General features: G+C 39.7%; 1 protein-coding gene across 2 annotated transcripts in view; it reads left to right on the forward strand.

Annotated features, from left to right (window-relative positions):
• The first annotated feature begins 4,652 nt into the window (after window positions 1-4,652).
• leo1 (LEO1 homolog, Paf1/RNA polymerase II complex component) overlaps window positions 4,653-24,945 on the forward strand; it is a 53,676-nt gene continuing 33,383 nt past the window's right edge. Inside the window, exons 1-10 of one of the 2 annotated variants that reach the window (XM_052040508.1) lie at window positions 4,653-4,840; window positions 15,699-16,445; window positions 18,554-18,655; window positions 18,795-18,886; window positions 19,633-19,778; window positions 21,096-21,180; window positions 21,353-21,447; window positions 22,575-22,709; window positions 23,594-23,729; window positions 23,888-24,074. In XM_052040508.1, coding sequence (XP_051896468.1) covers window positions 4,783-4,840; window positions 15,699-16,445; window positions 18,554-18,655; window positions 18,795-18,886; window positions 19,633-19,778; window positions 21,096-21,180; window positions 21,353-21,447; window positions 22,575-22,709; window positions 23,594-23,729; window positions 23,888-24,074 — 1,783 coding nt within the window. In that variant the 5' untranslated portion in view covers window positions 4,653-4,782. The remainder of the gene's footprint in view (window positions 4,841-15,698; window positions 16,446-18,553; window positions 18,656-18,794; window positions 18,887-19,632; window positions 19,779-21,095; window positions 21,181-21,352; window positions 21,448-22,574; window positions 22,710-23,593; window positions 23,730-23,887; window positions 24,075-24,945) is intronic. The other variant, XR_007958328.1, reaches the window with a different exon arrangement.

Here is a 24,945-nt window from a genome sequence, read left to right on the forward strand (position 1 = left end):
TTCATCAATGGCCTTGCCCTACTTTTCTCTGTAATTCCCTTCAGCTCTACATACTTCAGAAATCTCTGCAATCCTCCAATTTGACCCCCTGTTTGTATCTTATTTTGCTCTATCATTGGGGGTTGTGCTTCCAGCTACCAAGAGCCTGACTCTGGAATTCCTTCCATAAACCTCTCTGCCAGTCTTCTCATTCCCCTTTTACACTGCTGCTCAAAACCTACCTCTTTGGCTAAGCTTTTGATCTCCTGCCCTAACAATTCCTTAAATGGCTTGGTGTCAAATTATGTTTGATAACGCTCCAGCAAGGCACTTTGGGAGGTTTTTATTATGTCACTAGTGGTATATAATTATATATTCTTGTCTCAACCCAGAGTGCTGGATCTAGTCATTTATTCTGGGTTTGCATATACAATAGGTTATTGTAAATGGAAACTATATTTATATAAGACCACTTGTATCTCATCCTTAAAATTATCTCAGTAAGTATGCCAGTTAAATTCTGGCAATTCAGTCAGTATTATTCCACACACTTCCTAACTCAAAACCAGCACATTGTGGAATGTATAATGTGAGTCAATACATAAGTGCAAAAGAGATTATGTAAACTTTTGGTTTTCTTACCGGAAGGAAGGTATATCTGCTTTAGAAATGGTACAATGAAGATGACTCCCTGGATGAGCAGGCTGTGCAATAAGGACAGATTGAGCAGACTCTCAAGGTTTAGGAAAATGAAAGGTGATCCCATTAAAACCTAAACTTTCACAGTTTTGGCAGCAGAAATGTAAGAGATTGATTATTTTAAATATCTATCAAATATCTTAATGCAAAGATGATTTTCCTGATAGCAACACTATGACCACTTTGCACTACAATGGACTTTGTGTTTTTTTTTGCTTTAATGTGTTATTTCTTGTAAACATTGTGTATAATTTAATTTAATTTATGTTTCTCTAGTGAATGTTGTGGATCTGCTGCTATGTCCCAGTGATGCTGCTGCATGTAAGTTTTTCATTGCACCTGTGCATACATGTAAGATATCTTTATTGGTCACATATACATCCAAACACAGTGAAATGCATCTTTTGCATACAGTGTTCTGGGGACAGCCCACAAGTGTTGCCATGCTTCCGGTGCCAACATAGCATGCCTACAACTTCCTAACCCATATGTCTTTGGAATGTGGGAGGAAACCGGAGCACCCGGAGGAAACCCACGCAGGCACGGGGAGAACGTACAAACTCCTTACAGACAGTGGCCGGAATTGAGCCCAGATTGCTGGTGCTGCTAACCGCTAACCGCTAACATTACGCTAACCGCTACACTACCGTGCCTGCATGTACTTGTGCATATGGCAATAAACTTGACTTGACTTTTACTTTGCTATCTGTTCTATAGTTACTTCACATCATTTTCCATCTACACTTATCTCTAAAGGACCTCACTTACACCAAGATTCTATTGAATTTCCTCAGAGCTCAACAGGTGCAGATTCTCACTCGATGGGTATGTGGATTGGTTCAGTGCTGCCAATTCAGAACATCATTGATTTTCCAATTATTGTAGCATAAAGAATGGAACATTCAGGAGCAGAATGGGCAGACCTCCCAGCTCATTCTCCATCTGTACTATTAAATTCTACATCTCACATGCTTTGCTAGCAGAGGACAACGGCAAATAGCATCCTTCTGTGGTGTCAGATGTGTCAGAACCCTGTTGTCCTTGTTATATTTGAAATCAATTCCATTGTCCTTTTCTTTACCCTTTATAATTATTCATACATCTGTTCGAACTCCGTTAGCCCACAAGACCACTTTGCAATGTTTTAGTAAAAGCCTCTATTGGTTTATATTCTTCTGACTAAATACCCTAGCACTTCATTAACTTTGTAATCGCTTTGTCCATTCATTTAGCCAGCTGGTAGTAACTTGTCTAGTATTTCTGCCAGATTTCTTTCTTAGTTTAAATTAATTTAATTCTGTTCATTGCTTACTAATGTTCAGTATCTTTTTGAATAAGAATCTTCGTACTGATTTTGTTTGATCATGATAGAGACCCTGTTGTGTAATGTTCAATGAATCTTCTGATACCTACTGGTTAAACTCATCTTTGGTACATTGAATCATATCACAGAACAGTCATTAGCTAGTTATACTATTGTTTGGAGCAGGTTGGTTGACAAAAGAGAAACATTGTTGTTGCATAACTAATACATGGTTAAAATTGTTTAACTAGGTTAAAGCCCCAGAAAATTTTAATGGTAGAGTAGCAGCATTCTTAAAGCTTAGTATCATGTTTGTTTCCTATTGTGAATGTGCACATAATGCAAAATTAAAGCCACAGATTGTGCATATTTGCATAACTCACAGTCCTTAAGTTATTCTTTGTAAATGATTATATATCAAATTATATGATTGTTTTGGTTACCTTTTTTCATGCAAGTTACCTGCTAAAAATATACAGATAGGAGCAGTTCCAGTGCATTCTTAAATGTTTCACATTAGCCTCATACATAATAGATCTGACAACCAAAGACATTTAAGTCCAGCTTCATACCTGGATAAACAGGGGACTGGTGAACTACCTTCATACACATGCTGTAGCTGCTGCCTTCAAGTAATTTATTTCAAAGGCCCAATTTATGACCCACCATTAGCTGTTCTGTTAAGACAGTGATGAGCCTTCATCTTGAACCACTGCAGGTCGGTGTGGTGATGTTCCCCTAATAGTACATAGTAAGAAATACCAGGTTGTTTATTTTGTAATGTTGATAATAATATCCCAGTCAGGATGTAATATGACTCAGGAGTGAAGGCTGTTCTTTCAACATATGTCAGCTCGTTCTAGTTGGTGGAAGTGACAGGGAATCAAGGGGCTAAGTCACAGTGCATCCATGTAATGGTGGTGAGTATTGACTTGTTTACCAACTGTCTCTAATCCACCATTTCCTCAAGCACCCTAACACCAGCCCCCCCATATCCATACTCTCGGAATGTGTATCCATGCACCATATTACCAGCCCCCCATATCCATATTCTTGAAATGTACATCCATGCACCCTATCACCAGTCCACATATCCCAAAGAGCCTCAAAGAGCTGGTCATTGACTTCAGGAAAGGGGGTGGTGTACGTGCACCTGTCTACATCAATGGTGCTGAGGTCAAGAGGGTTGAGAGCTTCAAGTTCCTGGGAGTGAACATCACCAACAGCCTGTCCTGGTCAAATCACGTAGATGCCACGGCCAAGAAAGCTCACCAGCGCCTCTACTTCCTGAGGAGGCTAAAAAAATTTGGTCTGTCCCCTTTGACTCTCACCAACTTTTACCAATGCACCATAGAAAGCATCCCATCTGGATGTATCACGGCTTGGTACAGCAACTGCTCTGCCCAGGACCGCAAGAAACTGCAGAGTGTTGTGGACACAGCCCAGTGAGTCACAGACACCAGCTTCCCCTCCTCGGACTCTTCCTTTACCTCTCGTTGTCTTGGTGTAGCAGCCAGCATAATCAAAGACCCCACCCACCCAGGACATTCTCTCTTCTCTCCTCTTCCATCGGGTAGAAGATACAGGAGCCTGAAGGAACATACCACCAGACTTAAGGACAGCTTCTACCCCACTGTGATAAGACTATTGAACAGTTCCCTTATACAATGAGATGGACTCTGACCTCATGATCTACCTTGTTGTGACCTTGCACCTTATTGCACTGCACTTTCTCTGTAGCTGTGACATTTTACTCTGTACTGTTTTGTTTTTACCTGTACTACCTCAATGCACTATGTACTAACTCAATGTGTAATTAATTGACCTGTACGATCAGTATGTAAGACAAGTTTTTCACTGCACCTCGGTACAAGTGACAATAATAAATCCATACTCTTGAAATGTATATCCATGCACCCTAACACCAGTCCCCATACCCTACACTTTGTCCACTGCTTGGAGAATTATCTATACAGTGGGAGGTGCCTGCAGTGCCCTCTCCCTCCATCCCCAGCTGCTGCTCTGTCCAGGTCCATGTGCCCCCTGAACCTCTCCCTCCGTCCATGCTCAGATGCCACCCGCAGCGCCCCCTCTGTCCATGCCTCGGTACTGCCGGCAGCGCCCCCTCTGTCCATGCCTCGGTACTGCCGGCAGTGCCCCCTCTGTCCATGCCTCGGTACTGCCGGCAGTGCCCCCTCTGTCCATGCCTCGGTACTGCCGGCAGCGCCCCCTCTGTCCATGCCTCGGTACTGCCCGCAGCGCCCCCTCTGTCCATGCCTCGGTACTGCCGGCAGCGCCCCCTCTGTCCATGCCTCGGTACTGCCGGCAGCGCCCCCTCTGTCCATGCCTCGGTACTGCCGGCAGCGCCCCCTCTGTCCATGCCTCGGTACTGCCGGCAGTGCCCCCTCTGTCCATGCCTCGGTACTGCCGGCAGCGCCCCCTCTGTCCATGCCTCGGTACTGCCGGCAGCGCCCCCTCTGTCCATGCCTCGGTACTGCCGGCAGCGCCCCCTCTGTCCATGCCTCGGTACTGCCCGCAGCGCCCCCTCTGTCCATGCCTCGGTACTGCCCGCAGCGCCCCCTCTGCCCGTGCCCAGCTGCTACCAGCAGCGCCCCCTCGTGTCCCGGAGTACTCCGTGCCCAGCTGCTGCCGGCAGCGCCCCCTCGTGTCCCGGAGTACCTCACCGCCAGCAACATCGCCGCCGCTTCGGCTCCTGCTGCCGTATTCGGCGTTGCCCCGCGACGCTTGCCGTAAAGGTTTCCGTCGGGCGCGACGCGGCTTGTCTTTTGCGACCCGGCAGCATGGCGGACATGGCGGACCTGTTCGGCAGCGACGCGGACAGCGAGCCCGAACAGAAAGGTAGCGGCCGGCAGCCGGGGCTTCTCGTACCGTGTGGGTGCCCGCGGGATAGACTGCAGCCCCTGCCGCCTGGGTGACCAGGGGTTGTGCTTATAGCCCGAGGCCAGGGAGACCCTCACTGGAGGGGCCCAGTTGCTCCCTCGCCCCATTGGGGTCAATTCAGGGTCCAGCGCCCCTGGGTCATGAAATACTGGCCGAGTTGTCAGTCTGTGCAGTGCCGAAGAGGTTTACCAGGGCGCTGCCTGGATTAGAGGCTCAGGTGCTGTAAGGGGAGGGTGGACAAACTTGGGTTGTTTTCTCTGGCGCGGCGGAGGCTGAGGGAAGACCTGACAGAAGTTTATAAAATGATGAGAGGCAGAGACAGAGTAGACAGCCGGTATCTTTCTCCCAGGAGCGAAATGTCTAATACCAGGGGGCATGCATTTAAGGTGAGACGGGGTTAGTTCAAAGGAGATGTGTGGGGCAGGTTTGTTTTTTACTCAGAGAGTGGTGGGTGCCTGGAATGGGCTGCCAGGGGTGGGAATGGAGGCAGACACGATGGTGGCGTTTAAGAGGCTCTTAGATCGACGCATGAATATGCAGAGGATGGAGGGATTTTAGAGCATTTCCAGGCAGAAGGGATTAGTTTAATCAGGCATCACTGGATTGATTAGTTTGGCACAACATCTGGGGCTGAAGGCCCTGTTCTGGTGGTGTATTGTTCTGTATGTTCTCGAGAAACAGGAGGATCTTGAAATGTATGTCTGCAGATCAGTAAAGGGAGCAAGACAGGTAGGTAGGGTAGTAGAGAAGATATATGGGATATTATTGTTATTTGTCAAGGCATAGAATATAAGAGCAAAGATGTCAGAATAGAAACACGAGTTATGCACAGCTGGGATACTGTGGACAGTTCTTGTCACCAGCTATAACAAGAGCATAATAACATCTTCATAAATCTCTGTAACTTATAGTTATCAGGCCTGAAGAATTATAGTTAAAAACAATCCTAGCCAATCTTTCCTTTTTATTAGATGTACGTTGGATGAGCATCATGTATTCTAACCTGTAAGGTTAGACTGAGAGTTGTGGCATGGGATTAATCTGAGTAGCTTTATTTCACTTGATGACCATGACTATGGTGACCAAGACTATGGTGACCAAAAGATCTCATTTGTAAATTTGTGTTGCTGTGATCTGAGCAAGCAATAGAAAACACCATCACTAACTCCTGTCCAGATATGAATGTGCAACCGAAAAAAGAATTTTAGAAATATTATGTCATAAAAGAGCCCCTGAAAGTAGTGTTTTGTCAGTTTAAAAACACAGCTCTTCAACTGCTGTCCTTTTACACGTTTCATGCCTCACCTTGTGACTGTAAAAAAATACATAAGTACCAAGAAATTGATAAAGATAGCATATGAGGGTGAACTGGCAAAAAACATAAAAGCAGACTATTAGTGCTTCTATGTGTGTGTGTAAAGGAAAGGATTAGCTAGGGCAAATGTTGGGTCCATTACAAACCAAGATGGGAGAATTTATAATGGGGAATGAGAAAATGCTAGAGGAATTAGGCAGCTACTTTGTGTCTCTCCTCTTGGAAGAAGACAGAAGGAAGCTGCCAGAAATACCAGCAAATCAAGGGTTAAGTGGGAACGAGAAACTAAAGGAAATAAATATTAGTAAAATAATGTCAGCACCAATAATGAAAGCCAATAAATCCCAAGAACACAGTGATCTACATCGCAGGGTTTTGAAAGAGGTGCTAAAGAGATAGTAAATGTTCTTGATTAACATGTATCAAAATTCTACAGATTCTTGTGGATTGAAAGGTAACAAAGTGATCCCACCATTTAAGAAATGAGGAAGAGAGAAAATAGGGAACTACCAAACTGATAGCCTAATATCGGTAGTAGGAAAAATACTGGAATATATAGAGTCATAGAGCTATACAGCATCTAACAGGTCCCTTGGCCCAACTCATCCATACTGACCAAGTTGTCTGCTTGAGCTAGTCGCATTTTCCTGCATTTGGCCCATATCTCTCTAAACCTTCTCTATCCATGTACCTGTCTATGTGTCTTTCAAATGTTGTAATTATATGTACCACTTCTTCTGGCAGCTCATTTCATATACCCACCACCCTCTGTGGAAAAAGTCCCTTAGATCCCTTTTAAATCTTTTCCATCTCACCTTGAACCTATGCTGTTTATTTTTAGACTCCCCTACCCTGGTAAAAAGATGGTGACTATTCACCTTATCTATGCCCCGCATGATTTTATAAACCTCTATAAGGTCGCGCCTCAGCATCCTACACACCAGGGGAAAAAAAGGTCCTGGCCCATCCAGTATCTCCTTGTCGCTCAAGCCCTGCAGTCCCAGTAACATCCTCGTGAATCTTTTCTGCAGTCTCCAGCTTAATGACATAGTTCCTAAACCCTAAAATGAAGGATATAATGACAGAACACATTGCAAAGGGAAAGGATCCAGTGGAGTCAGTAGATAATTATGAAAGGCAAATCACGTTTGACTGATCTACTGGAGTTCTTTGACAATGTGAGTCATTGAGCAGTAGAATAGATTAAGGGGAACCAACAGAAATGGTGTATTTGGATTTTCAGAAGGCTTTCAGTAAGGTCCCACACAGGATGTTGGTTAACAAGGTTAGAACATGTGGAGTTGGGGATAACTTACTGACATGGATTGAGAAATGGTTAGCAGACAGAAAATGAAGAGTGAAAGTAAACAGATCTTTCTCAATTTGGCAGGCTGTGAACAGTGCAGTACTGCAGGGATCAGTGCTTGTTGACACTTTGGCCTAGGGGACAAAATGTGAAATTTTCAATTTTTCTGATTGTACAAAGTAGGTGGAATTGTGAGTTTGAAGGAGAATGTAATATGGCTTCAGTGGGATGCAGGCAAACTGAATGAATGGGCAGGAACATGTGCAATATAATGTGGAAAAGAAATTGAAGTTATCTACTATGGTGCACAAATCAGAAAAGCAGAGTATTTTTTAAATGGTGAGAGATTGAGCAATGTTTAAGTTCTAGGGGATGCAAGTCTGGTAGACAAGTCAGTGAAACTCACCATACAGGTGCAGAAAGACAAATGGTATGTTGGCCTTTCTTACCAGGGGATTTGAGTACAGGAATAAAGATCTCTTACTGCAACTATATGGGGCCTTTGTGAGACCACACCTGGTGTCTCATTTCTGTATTTGGAGTATAGGAATGAGAAAACATCTAATTGAAGCATACAAATTCCTTACAGTGCTCAACAAGCTGGATGCAGGGAGGATGTTTTCCCTGTATAAGGAGTCTAGAACTTGTGGTCACAGTCCCAGAATAAGGGATATGCCATTTGGGACCAAGATGAAGACAAATTTTAATTATACAGCGATGTGAATCTTTGGAATTCTCTGCACTGGTGGGCTTGGAGACTTGGGCATTGAGTTCATTCCAAACAGGTAGATAGAATTATAAGGACAAAAGAAATAGGAGCAGGAGGAGGCCATCTGGCCCGTTGAGCTTGCTGCACCATTCAGTAAGATCATGGCTGATCTGGCCGTGGACTCAGCTCCACCTACCTGCCTTTTCCCCATAACCCTTAATTCCCCTACTATGCAAAAATCTATCTAACTGTGGTCTTAAATATGAAGGGTCTTGACCCAAAACGTCGACTGTTTATTTCTCTCCATAGATGCTGTCCGACCTGCTGAGTTCCTCCAGCATTTTTTGTGTGTGTTGCTCCAGATTCTAGCATCTGCAGAATCTCTTCTGTCTTAAGAATGTTTAATAAGGTAGCCTCTACTGCTTCCCTGGGCAGAGAATTTGACAGATTCACTACACTATGGGAAAAGCAGTTCCTCTTCATCTCCGTCCTAAATCTACTCCCCTGAATCTTGAGGCTATGTTCCCTAGTTCTAGACTCGCCTACCAGTGGAAACAACTTTCCTGCCTCTGTCTTATCTATCCCTTTCATAATTTTATGTTTCTATAAGATCCCCTCTCATTCTTCTGACTTCCAGCGAGTATAGTCCCAGGCAACTCAATCTCTCCTCATAGGCTAAACCCCTCATCTCTGGAATCAACCTGATGAACCTCCTTTGCACCTTCTCCAAAGCCAGTATATATTTTCTCAAGTAAGGAGACCAGAATTGCATGCAGTACTCTAGGTGCAGCCTCAGCAGTACCCTGTACAGTTGCAGCATAACCTCCCAGCTCTTAAATTCCATCCCTCTAGCAATGAAGGCCAACATTCCATTTGCCTTCTTGATAACCTGTTGCACCTGTAAACCATTCTTTTACAATTCATGCACAAGCATTCCCAAGTCCTCCTGCACAATAGCATGCTGCAATCTTTCACCATTTAAATAATAATTTGATCTTCTATTTTTCCTTCCAATGTGGATGACCTCGCATTTACCAACATTGTACTCCATCTGCCAGACCCTTGCCCACACTTAACCTATCTATATCTCTGTGCAGACTCTCCGCATCCTCTGCACAATTTGCTTTTCCAGTCAATTTAGTGTCATCAGCAAACTTAGATATGTTACACTCGGTCCCTTCTTCCAAATCGTTAATGTATATTGTGAACAGTTGCCGGCCCAGCACCGATCCCTGCAGCACTCCATTCATCACGATTGCCAACCAGAGAAACACCCATTTATCCCAACTCTCTGCCTTCTATTGGTTAACCAATCCTCCATCCATGCTATTACCTTGCCCCCAACTCCATGTATCCTTATTTTATGAATAAGCCTTTTTTGCGGCACCTTATCGAATGGCTTCTGGAAATTCAAGTATACAACATCTACCTGTTCCCCTGCACTTGATATATTCTCAAAGAACTCCACTAAGTTTGTCGAACAGGACCTGCCCTTCCTGAATCTGTGCTGTGTCTACCTGATGGAACCACTTCTATCCAGATGTCTCGCTATTTCTTCCTTAACAATAACTTCAAGTGTTTTCCTGACCACAGTTGTTAAGCTAACTGTCCTATAGTGACCTGCCTTTTGCCTACATCCTTTTTTAAACAGTGGTGTGACATTCGCTGTCTTCTAATCTGCTGGGACCGCCCAGAGTCTAGAGAATTTTGGTAAATTATAAAAAATGATATCTTCTGCCATTTCTTTCAGTACGCTGGGATGCATTCCATCAGGACCAGGGGACTTGTCTACTTTAGGCACACCAGTTAGTGCTCAGCACTATCTCTTTAGTGACAACGATTGTATAAAAGGTTCCCACCTCCCATCGCATCCATAACATTTGTCTTTGGTCTGTTAGACGTGTCCTCCACCGTGAAGACCGACACAAAATAGTCGTTTAAAGCCTTGGCCATTTCTGCATTACCCAATATTAATTGCCCTTTCTCATCTTCCAAGGGACCTATGTTCACTTTAGCCACCCTTTTCTGCTTATATAATTATAAAAGCTTTTACTATCTGTTTTTATATTTTGTTTACTTTCATAATCTATCTTCCTTTTCCTTATTGTTTGCTTAGTGTTCTATGTTGTTTTTTTAAAGTTTTCCTAATCTTCCAGTTTCCCACTACTTTTGGTGACTTTGTATGCATGAGCTTTCAGCTTGATGCCTTCTTTTATTTCCTGAGTTATCCAAGCCTGGCTCTTCCCACCCTTACTGTTCTTGCTTTTAACTGGAACATACTTCTGTTGAGCACTGTGAAAAATCTCTCATCCCATTGTAGTCTCCCTTGCTTAGGCATAATGCACTGATTTTCGATTGAACTATTGCACCCTCCATTTGTATGAGAAATTCAATCATACTATGATCACTTTTTATAAGAGGATCCCTAACTACAAGATCGTTAATTTTACCAGTCTCATTGCACAGGACCAGATTCGAGAAAGCATTTTCCCCTTGTAGGTTCAGTAACATGCTGTTCAAGAAAACTGTCACGGATGCATTCTATGATGTCCTTCTCAAGACTGCCTCAACCAACTTGATTCACCGAATCTATGTGCAAATTAAAGTCACCAATGAAAACTGCCGTTTCACTCTTACATGCATCAGATATTTCTTGGTTTATTGCCTGTGCCACTGTAATGTTATTGGCCTATAGACAACTCCCACCAGTGATTTTTTTTTTCCCCCCTTTACTATTCCTAATCTCCACCCAGATGGACTCGATGTTCTGCTCCTTAGATCTTATATCGTCTCTCACTATCGTTCTGATCTCATCCTTAAATAAAAGCGCTGCCCCACCTCTCTTACCTTCCTGCCTATCCTGTATTACCTGATACCCTTGGATAATTAATTCCCACTCATCTCCACCCTGCAACCATGTTTCTGCAATAGCCACTAAATCATACCCCTTTGTACTGATTTGTGCCACAAGTTCACCAACCTTGTTTTGAACACCACGGGCATTCAGATAAACTGCCCTTACACTCGTCGTCCTTTTAGAATCTAGTAATCTTTGTGTCCTTTGCATTCGACTTTTCTGTACTCCACTCTTACTTTTCTCTTTTCTAACTTTTCCTTTGGTCTTTGCATTGCTTAGGTCTGTCCTTCTGCATGGATTCCCATCCCCCTGCCATATTAGTTTAAACCCTCCCAAACAGCACGAGCAGACAACGCCCCATAGGATATTGATCCTGGTCCTGCCCAGGTGTAGACAAACTGGTTTCTATGGTCCGACCTCCCCCAGAACCAGGTCCAATGCCCCCAGGAATCTGAAACCCTCCCTCCTGCACCACTGCTCAAACCACATATTCATCCTAACTATTCTGCTATTCCAACTCTGACTAGCATGTGGTACAGGTAGTAACCCTGAGACTATTACCTTTCAGGTCCTTTTTAATTTATCTCTAGCTCCCTAAATTCAGCTTGGATCTCATCCCATTTTTTTTCCTATGTTGTTGGTATCACGTGCACCACGACAACTGGCTGTTCACCTTCCCTTTTTTGGAATGCCCTGCAGCAGCTCTGAGACATCCCTGACCCTTGCACCCAGGAGCAACACACCAACCAGGAGCCCTGTTTGCGGCCACAGAAGCTCCTGTCTATTCCCCTTACCATGGAATCCCCTACCACTATAGCTCTGCCACTCTTTTTCTTGCCCTCGTGTGCAGCAGAGCCACTCACTGTGCCATGAGCTTGACTAATGATGCCTTCTCCTTATGAGCCATCTCCCCCAACAGTATCCAAAGCGGTATATCTGTTTTGGAGGGAGATGACTGCAGGGGACTCCTGCACTATCTTCCTGCTGCTGCTGCTGCTGCTGCTGCTGCTGCTCTGCCTGTTGGTCACCCATTCCCAATCTTTCCTTAGGCCCTTAAACTGCGGTGTGACCAACTCACTAAACATGTTATCCACAACATTCTCAGCATTCTGGATGTTAAAGGAAACATGGGAAATGGGGATAGTGCAAGTAAATTGCATTGAGATAGGATATTAGTCATGGGTTTCATGAAACGAGGACCAGGCTCAAAAGGCCAGATGGCCAACTCTTATTCCTATTTCTTGCATTCACAAGGAAATTCACTACCGCAAAGCAACAGGGAAAGAGTATAACTGTGGCCTCTAGGTGTCACTCCTGTCCTAAAAGTTCAAAAACACTGCACATTACTAACCAAAATATATTTATCTAATACTTTTAGACTGCCTACTATCCCTATTATTTGTATATCTATATTATTCCTGTAAAGAAATGTTGGAATCTTAGCACGGGTGAGATTTTCATATTGAACTAGAGTATGGTACATGATACAGAGAATTATAATCGTATGATAGCCCATTGGTTAAGGTTAAGTCTTCAGATATGTAGCCTGGCATATACGAAACTGAACTTAATATGTTTTGTCAAGTTTTCCAGTATCAGGAATAATTCTTATGATTGTCATATTAGAAGATCTCAATTGTTTCACAGAGGAGAACACATTTTCGATAACATGTCTGATTTATATGGCTGATTCTTAATGCTAATAGGGAAACAAAGAATTGGGAATACATAATGTCAGGTGTCTCATATAACCAAAGAATATTTTGTTTAAAAATAATTGAATCTCTTCCATCTCAATTACATCATTTCACCTGTATAGAGTGAGTCAGTTGTTAATAAGATAAAGATCTGGATTATCTCTGGTAAATTTGTATGTGATACAATATTTAATCCTTTCAATTATTGCACTGTTAGTTGTGTTGCTTTTTTTGAAATCCAGAAACTGTCTAGGCAGTTTTCTTGACTTTTTCCTCTCCATTTTTTGCTGCCAGTGAGTTTGTGCCCCTAATATTAATCTTGACTTTTTTGGTTACTGTAGGGAGATCTGGCTCTACTGAAGTAGGAAATGAACATAGCACAAGACCTGGTTATTAATGACTTAAAAAGACACATGTTTTACTGCCAATGAGGGGTAGGGCAGTTGAGTTCAACAAGTCTATTTCACATGACTGTATCCAAATGGTATGGGTTTGATTTAATTCTAATGAGGATTTGGAAGGTGTTTTACACAATTTGGAACGTGCAGTGGCTGAGATTGTGTGAGTATAATGTCGAGAAAGTTTCAAGTATATACTTTGACCTAGATCCCATCACCTTTTTAGTTGGGATTGCTTCTAAAAAAAACCATTTGTGGTAATGTAAAAAAATTGCTGAAGTTCTTCATGCATTTGAGCAGGAAAAATATTCCTTCTCTCTGCTATATGTCATGAATTCAGTTACAGAAGGAATTACTGTTGTTCCAGCTTTCCTAGTTTAGTTGATACAAGGGCAAGCTTTTTTGATCAAGCATGTGGGTCAGTAGCTCAGAAGCAAAATAAGTGAACAATAGCTTCCTTTAGCTTGCTCCTTAAAACTTCCTGTTTGGCTAACCTTGCATGCATCATATCCTAATATCTTCAAATGTGGCCAGGCATCAAATTTTGTTCAATAACTCTTCAATACAGTAACTTGGGTTGCTTTACTATGTTAAAGGGACCAAATAAATGCATTTGTTGTTGTAGTTGTAAATCTGAAAAATATCTTATTTATCGGATACAGCTTTTCAGTTGTACAGTTTATGAAAGTAATTTGTGCTTTCTTCTATAATGTTAACTTTTTCACAATTCTCATTGGACAGAAAGATTTTTTTACTTTATATTCAGAGCACTTTTTTGGAAAGGAGATAATTGTGTAGTAGTCAACCAAATCTTTGGTTAATTTGTTGGCCTGCTTAAATATTGAAATTAAAGCAAGACCTTAAATTATGGAACTTAGAGGAGACCATTGATGAATCCTCAATCAGACTGTTAGCCCATTTGTGTTTTGAAACAGGAAAATATGGAAGGTTGGTTTGGAAGTTTAACATCAAATGTGTTACTCACCATCTCAATAGTTAAAGTGTTATTATTTAAAAAGCATAGTGGTTGGGAATGAGACAGGAAGCAAGGTGGTAAAATCATAGGTCAAAATATCCTAGCTCCAGAAACAGCAGTTCATAGACTGATGACTTAATCACTTTTTAGGTCCTCATGATGTGGGATAGTTTACATTTGTATTTTTTTTATATAAGTTAGTTGCAGAGTGGTTCACCGTGTATATTATTGGATGCAAGAATATCCTAGGCTCCCTTGGCTGGAAAATGATTAGCACATTCCAACAGGAGGTTCTCTGGCAGTTAAGTGGAAGGCATGTGTTTATGCAATTACTGTTTATGCCTGACATCAATTTAAATTGCAGAAAACGTATTAGAAACAATTTTTGCCAGTTGAATTATTTCTTGATCCATAACCCTTTGGTTTGGATGCAGAATGTTCATATCAGTTCCAGTTCACTTCAAATTTCCTTCCAACTTGATATGATTGAATTCATTTGAAAGTCATGTTTGAAAATTATATTCGTTGATATGTGCTTTCATCAGTCACCATATCAGTAACCCTACTATATACTCCAGTGCAGCTTTACATTAATTGTTAATTGGCTTTGTGTCACAAAATGTTTTGCTATCCAAATAGTTGAATAAAAAGGGGAGAGGGTGATTTAATCTGTTCTTTGGACATATTTGCTATAGGTTCAACTGATGACCAGTAGTAAGCAAGTTAAACAGAAAAACAAAACTTGTGCAAATTGAACTGATTTCCTATCATGAATTAATCTATATGTACTTCAAATGCTTTAGAACAAAAATCTCCTGAGCACAATGGGATGCTGTTGTCACAGATAAAATCCACCATTTTAAAACTAAATCGCAATGGTTGGTTCTGTAACTGCCCCTATGACATGCTTTATGCTACTGATTTCTCTACTTGCAGTTGTGATATATTTTGGCCAATAAAGAAACTCAATGTTGATGAAATGATTAATATACATTGCAAGGATGCTTTACAAAAGCGTGTAATGCAGTTTTGTGCTTGTATGTGACTTATTCATTTCCTCAAATCAGAAATCGGGTGATAATGCTGAAAAATAGTATTTCTTTAAAAAACTGCAATATCTCCTGTGGTAGTTCAGTTTAAGAAATCTTTTCAGATGATATGATGCATCTTTTCCAACCTCAGTTGTCCAATTTCTCTGAAGTCAGTGAGCTACAATGAAAAGCCACTGAAATGAAATATTAACTCTTATTTTTCTCTTTCTCTCTCTGACTTACTAAGTACTTTGGATTTTACATATCCAACATCTACAGTACTTTGCTTTTGGGTTGTGTGCTGTAGTATTCTGAGAGTATTGACGCTGAATTGTTCGTAATGCTGGTTTCCAGGCTTTGCAAATGTGTAAAATTGGCAGAAAGAAAAGACCAACAATTTCATTACCTACATCGATGCATTGGAATAAGAATACCAATAAATTAATGTCAAAATTCCATTTTGTATAACTGCATTGATGGAAACTGAATCAGATATTAATTTGGTTATTTCTCTTGTATGTTTACAGATTTTGATTCCAGATCTGGATCAGGCTCAGACTCTGAGCAGGAACAAGCAGCCTCAGAAAGCAATCCTTCCAGGAGCGAAAGTGAAAGGGAAGATGGAAATGAGGATGAAGATGAGAGAGAGACTACTAAACCTAGCAATAAAGAGTTATTTGGAGAGGACAGTGATGATGAAATAGGGTCAAGACAGAATGGAAGTGAAGACATGTCTGAAAACCAGTCCATTGTTTCTGCACAGTCTGACCAAGATGATATTCAGCATTCAGAAGCAGAGCAACAAAGTGGCTCTGAAGAGCAGCAGTTTGAAAATGAAGATGATGACAATGGATCAGAAGCAGAGAGTGTGCATTCAGAAGCAGAGAGTGTGCGTTCGGATGCTGGCAGTGTGCGTTCGGATGCTGGCAGTGTGCGTTCGGATGCTGGCAGTGTGCGTTCGGATGCTGGCAGTGTGCGTTCGGATGCTGGCAGTGTGCACTCAGATGCTGGCAGTGTCCGGTCCCACTCTGAAGCTGGTAATATCCATTCAGACGCTGGCAGTGTTCATTCCCGATCAGACGTTATCAGTAACCATTCGCACTCTGATGCTGCCAGTAACCAATCAGATGCTGAGGATTCTGGAAAGGAAGTGCACTCTGAGAATGAGAAATGGGAGAGAGCTTCCAGAAGTGATCAATCGGATGAAGAGGAGAAAACACATCATTCAGAAGAAGAGCAGCAACTTTCAGATGAAGAGCAAGAACGTAAATCAGGTATTGAAAAGCAAAAGATGTTGGAAATCTGAAATAGTAAAAGAAAAATGGATGTACTCAGCTGGCCAAGCAGCATCTTTGCAGAGAGGAACAGAGTTATCATTTGAGGATAGTGAGCCCTGTTCATTTAAAAGGTCATTCACCTGAAATGCCAACTTTGTTTCTCTCTTCACAGATGCTGCCTACCCTGTTGCGTATCTCTAGCTTTTGCTGGTTTTCTTATATAAATCAGGTAAATTGATGATTATAAACCAGAATTGAACTTTGTCTTGGTGTTCTGTATGGCTCAGGCTTACCAGGCAAGGTTGTTGAGTCTAAACCAACTTCAACTAAGATATCCTGTCAGGATAGTCCTTTTCTTTCTTTTTCAATCTTTTTATTAGTTTTCAAATTAATACAGATTAATATATCAATGTTTATACATGTAATACAAAGAGATCAGGAGAACAATCATGACATGGATAATCATAAAGAACAATAGAGTATTAAAAAATCTGTAGATCCAATGATCTGTTAGTGAATGAATATAATATAAAAGAAAAAGATTTATTATAAAATACGAAAAAAAGAAGAAAAACCCAAAACAATAAGAAAAATAATAAACAATATATCAAACCAAACTAAGCTAAAGAAAAAAAAATTAAAAACAAAACAGAAAAAAAAACTGGACTAAAATTTCTCAATAGAAACAGAGCAATATTATGTCATCAACTCCGTTCTTCTAAATTAAAAGGTTATTATAAGGGGATCTATATCATGTGAAAATATTGAATAAATGGACTCCAAATTTCGTCAAATTTAAGTGAAGGATCAACAGTACCACTAGGATAGTCCTTTTGAATCATGTTGATATTCCCTAGAAGAAGCACCACTTCTGTTTATATAGTACTTTGTGGTACTCTGATTGTGGTTTCAAGTTCTTTAAGGTCGTCATCTTTACATCTCTAGCCATTGTCACAAAAAAAGAATGGAGTCTTGGTAAGTTTTGACCATGACTGAGAATTTAGCTTAAATATTACTTTTTGTAGTACTTGTGTGGTCTCAGAATTTGGTGCTGTTAACCTGGATTTTGCAATAGTAGTAATGTGATTGTCATCTGTTCCTGTCTTTACGCCACAAAACTGATAGCAACTTTGGGATTTCCACACACACTTTGATAATGCAGAAATTGCTGTCAGTGATTCAACATTTCCCCAAGACTGCTGTTTATGCTCTTCCATGCCACAATCATCAGAATAGGCTTGTTGCAAACCATCTCACTTTAAAATATCTTGAAAACTTTAATGCTTTGTCACATGGGTCTTAAATGGGAATTTAACTGTATTACAAACCATCAGATCCCAAAAAATAACTTCTATATGTTTATTGTGATTTTCCCACAGAATGTTTAAAATGGAAAGAAGTTTAGTTTTCTTTAGGAACTGTTTGTTTCTACATTAATTATATGTGTTTGTTCCAGTCTTTATTTAGCATTCAGTAAAGTGTTTAAAATGTTAATTAAAAGTGGTATTTTGGCTTAGTATCTGTGGGAATTCTTCAATGTCATTCGTTGATCAACCTGCAGCTGGGGAGCAGGGATCCTCTTGAACTGACTCCTGACAGCAGCAGGTATCAGAAAAGGGAAACTTTGCCTTAAAGGGTGTTTAAGGTTTTGTGGGAGGCCTTCTTTGAGGACAGCGGTGAGCATTGTTGCTCACCGTCAACTACAATTTCTGGCCCATTATTTTCTATCTTTTCAGATGGCTTTGTAGTATCATTTGGCTCATCAAAGGTTCTTCAAGAATTTGTAAATGAAACATATCTATGAGGTAGTATTTATGTTTCCATTGATTGAAATTATTTGCACTCTGCCTAATTGTAGAGTTGACATTTTTCATGTACAGAAAGGAATATTATTTGTTTTAATCAATTTTCAAAATTTTAAGTGGATGAAACATGACTACATTTCTGCATTTACAAACTCATTGAATTGTGCTCTCAAAATTTGATTGTAAGTAACCCTGCATTTGCGATCACTTCTGTATTTGAACTCATTCCCATTATTGCATGAATAAGATGAGCATCGATATCAAAAGGTTCTTTTAAATAGTTCTCAATTTCAATTGCAGGGTCTGCAAGAGGCAGTGACAGTGATGAAGAAATAGTTAGACACAAGCCAAAAAAAATAATTGCTTCAGATTCTGACTCTGACAGCAATGTGAAAGATAAAGGTAACATTTTTCAAGATGTTTTCGCTCTCTGTTACATACATTTTGTTTTTTTTTTAGAAAGGATGGCATTTTTATGGAATTACCAGCTATGGATGGTGCAATATTTTCTGAATATGTTGGTGCTATGACTGTCTTGCAGATAAAATAGATGGAGATGATCTTTTTGGAGGTGCAGATGATATTTCATCTGACAGTGAAGGTGAGAAACCTCCCACTCCAGGCCAACCCGCAGTAAGTATTTCTTAAAAAAAAATATACATGCAAAATACTTTTGATTGGATTTTGTAGAAGTCTCATTTTGTAGTTGATACTCAGCTGTGCTTTAATAAGAAATTTGGACAGATGGAGGACGAGTAAGGAAATAATAAAGAAAATTGAATTTGTGCAAGGCATTGGTTCATCCACAATTGGATTATAGCAGCCAGAATAGATCACAAGAAAATAAGTGGGGGAATGGGCTTGATCGGATTGCTGTGGGAGCTGGCATGGACTTGATGAGCTGAATGGCTTTCTATGTCATAAGGCAATGTGAGAAATGAGAAGTTCTGAATACCTCACTATAGGATAATTCTCTGGAGCTGTATCATGAGTTTATCATTATTAGGAAGCTTTACTTTAAAAAAATATTGTGGCTGTTGCTGGTGAAAGGGTAGTTAAGGTTATGAAAGTTTTAGAGGAAAAAAGTTCTTTGGCTGGTAAAATGTCAAGCATGGGGCTTGGAATCAGGATCATCACTACAAAAGTCAAAGGATGTTGTTCACCTGGCATTGCATAGAGTCACCTTATTATTTTGCTTTTGTTAAACTATTAACTGCTTAATTTATCATTTTCCTTGTATTGAAACTTTGGGAACAGCATTTTAGTTGTTTTGGGGATAATGGCAATGCTACCACTAAATGCTAGCATTTGACATTTTGTGTGGGTACACTTTTACACCCCACCTCTCCCACCTTTTAATGATTGTGTATTTGCTTTAGGATGAGTATGACATGGATCAGGATCATGCAGAAGAGGAACCAATTCCGGAAACACGGATAGAAGTCGAGATTCCCAAAGTGAACACCGATTTAGGAAATGATCTATACTTTGTTAAACTACCTAACTTCCTCAGTGTGGAACCCAGGTACTTTAGACTTATATTTTGACGTCTTCTCAAATATCGAAATGAATATACAGGTCAATATCTCGTGGTTTAGATTGTAATGTCCAGGCGAAAGGCTATTTAGCCCATTTTGACCTCCAAAAATATTTCGGAGTCTTTCCCTCAAGATTTTATCCACTTAAGTAATTTTGATTCCATTACCATCTCCAGAAGTCCATTCAGTGTGGGGAGTAAAACTAGAGAGGATTCTTCTTAGTGCATTCTTTTCAAAGCTGATTGTCTTTATTTTTTTCTTAAGTCCTTTGTTAGGCATTGGTTTTTCAAATTGCATCTAAGTCTTAAGTCTCTTTCTTATGTATTCGTGGCCAAAGCTGAACATAAGTTATGCTGTAACTAGAGCAATGCACAGTGTGAACCAGAGTTCCTGTAACTTCCATTTTATGTTTTACCCTTTGAGTCAGCAGGTCCTTTGCTAAAATTCTTCTCCAGAAGCTTGAGCATGTAATCCAGTTTCACACTCAAGCCCATGACTGAATGTGCTCCATGGTCGGGGTCACCATTTTTCTAATGTAGAGTTAAAATGAGGTCTTCTTGGCTTCTTCATGTGGACTTAAATGATCCCATCTTCAAAGAACAACAGTACACCTAGCAGACAGATGTTGCTAAGCATATTATTTGGTCATTTGTGTTTGCACGATCTTGCTGTGCATAACAATGACCATACTCCACAATGCATTCCTTTGAATGTGTAGCGTTTTGGGATTTCCTGAGCCATAAAGGCCATTGTGTAAATCCATGTCCTTCTCTATATAGATTAACATTTTACTTAATTGTTCCTTCATGTGGAATGAAGATGCTGAATATTATCTGCTATAACTTCATTCTTGTTAATTTGATCATCATACAAAAACATTTCAATATCCCTGCAATACTTGTAAAATCTATATTTGATACCGGCCCTTTGTCTCATGATACAAGTATATTTGTTGACACAAATAGTGAGATCAATAAAAAAAATCCCTTTACTAAATGGCATTAGTTAGCATTAAATGTTATTTGTACTTTTCACTATATAACACAAAGTAGAATGTTTTGTGATAGTTTTGATTTGACTTCTTGTGTGTAAAAAAAGAAGTATACTTTAATATGCTCACTAACGTAGCTAAAACCAATTAAATTCAGAAGCATTAACTGTGAATTAAAAATTAACTTGTTCCATATTTGAATCAGATTCATTTTCCCTCTTAGTTTATGTGGAATACTTACATCATGGTAGTTTGACCCCATTTTTCAAATTATAACCTACAAACATCCACCTTTCTGATTTTATTTTTAAAGACCATTTGATTCTCAGTACTATGAAGATGAATTTGAAGATGAAGAGATGTTGGATGAAGAGGGTAGAACAAGACTGAAGTTAAAGGTAATGCCTACCACTATCCCTCACATTCCCACACCGAGGTAATTAATAAATGTTTCTGACTGCTATGATCTTGCTGCATGTTTAGAGGTGGGTTTGAGAATGGAATATGTCCCCTCTTTAAGGCCATGCCTGTGATATTAATATCTTAAAGTCAAATATTTTCTGGTCACAGGTAGAAAACACAATTCGCTGGCGAATACGTAAGGATGAAGAAGGAAATGACATTCGTGAAAGTAATGCTCGAATAGTAAAATGGTCAGATGGAAGGTTGGTAATATTTATTTTACTGATTAAAGTGTCTCTGACAAGGATTAAAATTTGCAAGATTTACTGTTTTATAATGTAGCTTTGAAGTATTCTGATTTCTTGTGAGGATCTTGATTTAAATTTGCTTATTATGTAATGTCATTTTGCACACTTTTTGAAGAATTACTAAGCACACAGTGTGTTTATTTTACCTGGATAGATAGTTGTAACACCAGCAATGTAGAAGAAAAGCTTCCTTTAAAAAAATAAACACATGTCTGTGTGTGCACTCTTATGTTGAAAGCGAGAGTGGGGATCAGGAAGAGAGAAGCAAGTTTTAACTGATAGATTATTATGGTTTCATTTTAACAGACAAAATTTTGGGAATAGGTTGAGATTTTTAACTTTTAGAAATATGAAACCTATCTCTGTCAGACAGCTTCTGGATTGTATAACACAAGACATTGGGTGGACAACCAATGCATTCTTAAAAAATAGCTAATTTTTTTAGAGACTGGAAGGCTCTGATTTAATTAGCTCTGTGGGTTTATTCACGGCCAGCTGGATTTCTCTGTTTCTGGGAAATCCAGCAGCTAAAGGGAGGCGAGTAGCTTGGAAATACTATTCTTTGCCTATTGTGTATGTTAATTTTTAGGAAGTATACAGTAAAAATCTGATAATCCACAATCTACTTGTTGGGAAATTCTGATGGTGTGGTATCTGACTCACTGCCTGTTGTTTGCACCACTCCTTATAACATGCTTTGCGCTCCCTCTAAAATGTTCTGGGACCTGATTTCTCATGCTTCCTCTAAACGCAGCAGCACCCCATTCCAGCACTCCCTTTAAGTTATCAGTGCCCTGTTTCCTGCACTCCCATTTAAACTCACTGGGTTTACAGGAAAATGTATTAAATTATATAACGTTATTAAAAAATAGTGAATTGAAAGCGTATTGTGATTTTAATATGACATCCAATAATCCAGAAAACCTGCCTATTTATAGGAGTTTAGCTGAACTATTTCTGGACTATTTTCTACTTAACACAAACTTCACAGGTCACTGAATTTTAATTTATTTAAAGAAACAAATCCCAATAATACAATCTATGCATAAAGCATATATATAATGGTATTTTCTTTATTGTAGTATGTCCTTGCATCTGGGAAATGAAGTTTTTGATGTCTACAAGGCTCCACTTCAAGGGGACCATAATCATTTATTCATTAGACAGGGAACTGGTTTGCAAGGTCAGGCAGTCTTCAAAACCAAGCTTACATTCAGGTGTGTTGAACTCTTATGAATTAAAGATACACAACTTTTAATTTGTATTAATTAATTGTCTAACAAACCATTGTAAAAACTTTGTGTAAGATATATGAATTTATTAAGATAATGTTTATCTTTAGTAGAAGTATTTGTTGGGGATAAACTCACCTTTTTAAAACTGTTCTTGTAGTGGAAATTGTTTTATTAAAATTAACTTAGAAGAGAATTTGAATTTTCGTTCTGTAACCTGAAAAGGGTTATGTTGTGACTTTGACTTTAGCTGTGATAATTGAACAAGCATATGTTACCATACTTCAGACATTTAACCAATGAAATCAGTATCTTTGCCCACTATTGCTATCCTAATGTTCACAATAGTAATGTTGAGTTTCTTTCAGTAATATGATTTTTTTAAAAATGGTCGCAGCAATGCGTATATCATACTTTAAAGGTTTTCCAAACCATCTTAGAAAATGTAATCTTGGTACTGATTTTTCTTTCCCCACTCCACTGTACTTCACAAATGTCTGTTCGTCACTTTGGAAGATTTAATAACTACTGATGCTCTCTATGTTTGCCCAATGTCCACTCTTCATGTATGAACTGAGATAACTCATGCAGGCAAGATTGCCACAAGAACTACAGCCAAATCTATAATCATCTTTGTTAGCGTGCTTTTCAGCTGAAAGTCAGTGGATGACAATCCGGTGGGAGGTCTGTGTTTAATTATATTCATCTCCCTGAAGCCAATTGATTACCATCCAGTCTGAAAATCAGTATCTTCCTGAGTATCACACTATACATTATGATTATCCCCTTGGATGTCAGGTGAATGTACTAATTCTAAATGGTAAATGTGTGGGTTTATATTAAACCAGTTTTGTCCTAATATACCACAGGCCTCATTCCACAGACAGTGCAACCCACAGAAAGATGACTCTGTCTCTGGCAGATAGATGTTCAAAGACCCAAAAGATTCGAATCCTTCCTATTGCTGGCAGAGATCCTGAGTCCCAGCGTTCGGAAATGATAAAGGTAAGCAAAATTGATCATGCTGCAATGGAAAATATTGAAATAGAGACGCCACCTCTTTAGGCACATGCAGAAATAGAATAAACAGTATTGTTATCATTGGAGTTAAAATCCACATTTGCATCTTTACAAAACTGCAAAATTGTTTTTGCTCTTGGCAGAAAGAGGAGGAGCGTCTTAGGGCATCTATTAGAAGAGAATCGCAGCAACGTAGAATGAGGGAGAAGCAGAGTCAACGAGGCCTTAGCTCCTCCTACCTGGAACCTGATCGGTATGATGAGGAGGAGGAAGGTGATGAAACCATAAGCCTTGCAGCCATCAAAAACAAATACAAAGGAGGAATTAGAGGTATGGAAAATGACTCAGGGTGCATAGTGGAAAGTTCATTCTGAGCTGTGAGGCTCTGCTCTATTACTGCAAAGTTTTCCATATCAACAGTCTGTTTCTAGATGGGAAAATGGTCTTTCTGTGATTACAGTGCATTTTAATTTTCATAATGCATTTCATAAGTTTCCATGCAGTTACTCTGTTCCCCAGTGTGTACAAGTCAGATTACTGCTGCATATCAAATTTTATATCCCATTCTTCTCAATGTTTAATTTCAGCAGATTACTTTTAAACAGAGAAGCTGGTAATACTTTCATCTTTAAAGGAATCAAATAATCGGTATAACACTATCTTAAAAAAAATCTCTCAACTGAAAAATAATTCCTCTTAAACTTAGTGGCCAGTCGAGATTGCAGGAATGTGTGGCGAATTTAATTTCATTTGTGGGTTGTTAATTGTGGGAAGTATGCGATCATTTTTGTTATGGTAGGAATTCTACCCTATTTTCCATAAGAAGCTTAATGTTAATAGGAAGAGGCTAGTGATTGTTTGGTGTCTTAGCATTTTTATTGCTGAGAAATGCAGATTAGGAAAATGCAAAAGTTTTCAAAAATTTGAAATAGTAATTTTGCTTTTTTTTAATTAATTGATGCTTATAGTTGCAAGTAGTGGGAGAATATTTTTCAACTCACTGGTTGCCATCCTTCTTCCAACAGACATCCAACCCAGCGTAATTTTAGAACAAGCTTCAAAACAACTGTGAGCCCACTTAAAGTATTCAACTAGATGTCCATGCTCTATTTAGGATCCTGATGCAATAATATTTCTCCACTAGGTGGTGTGCACTGCATCATATGGAACTGTAGAGTCAACAAACTAATAATCTTTAGAG

This window comes from Pristis pectinata, chromosome 28 (assembly GCF_009764475.1).
Source record: "Pristis pectinata isolate sPriPec2 chromosome 28, sPriPec2.1.pri, whole genome shotgun sequence".
Lineage (NCBI taxonomy): Eukaryota > Metazoa > Chordata > Chondrichthyes > Rhinopristiformes > Pristidae > Pristis > Pristis pectinata.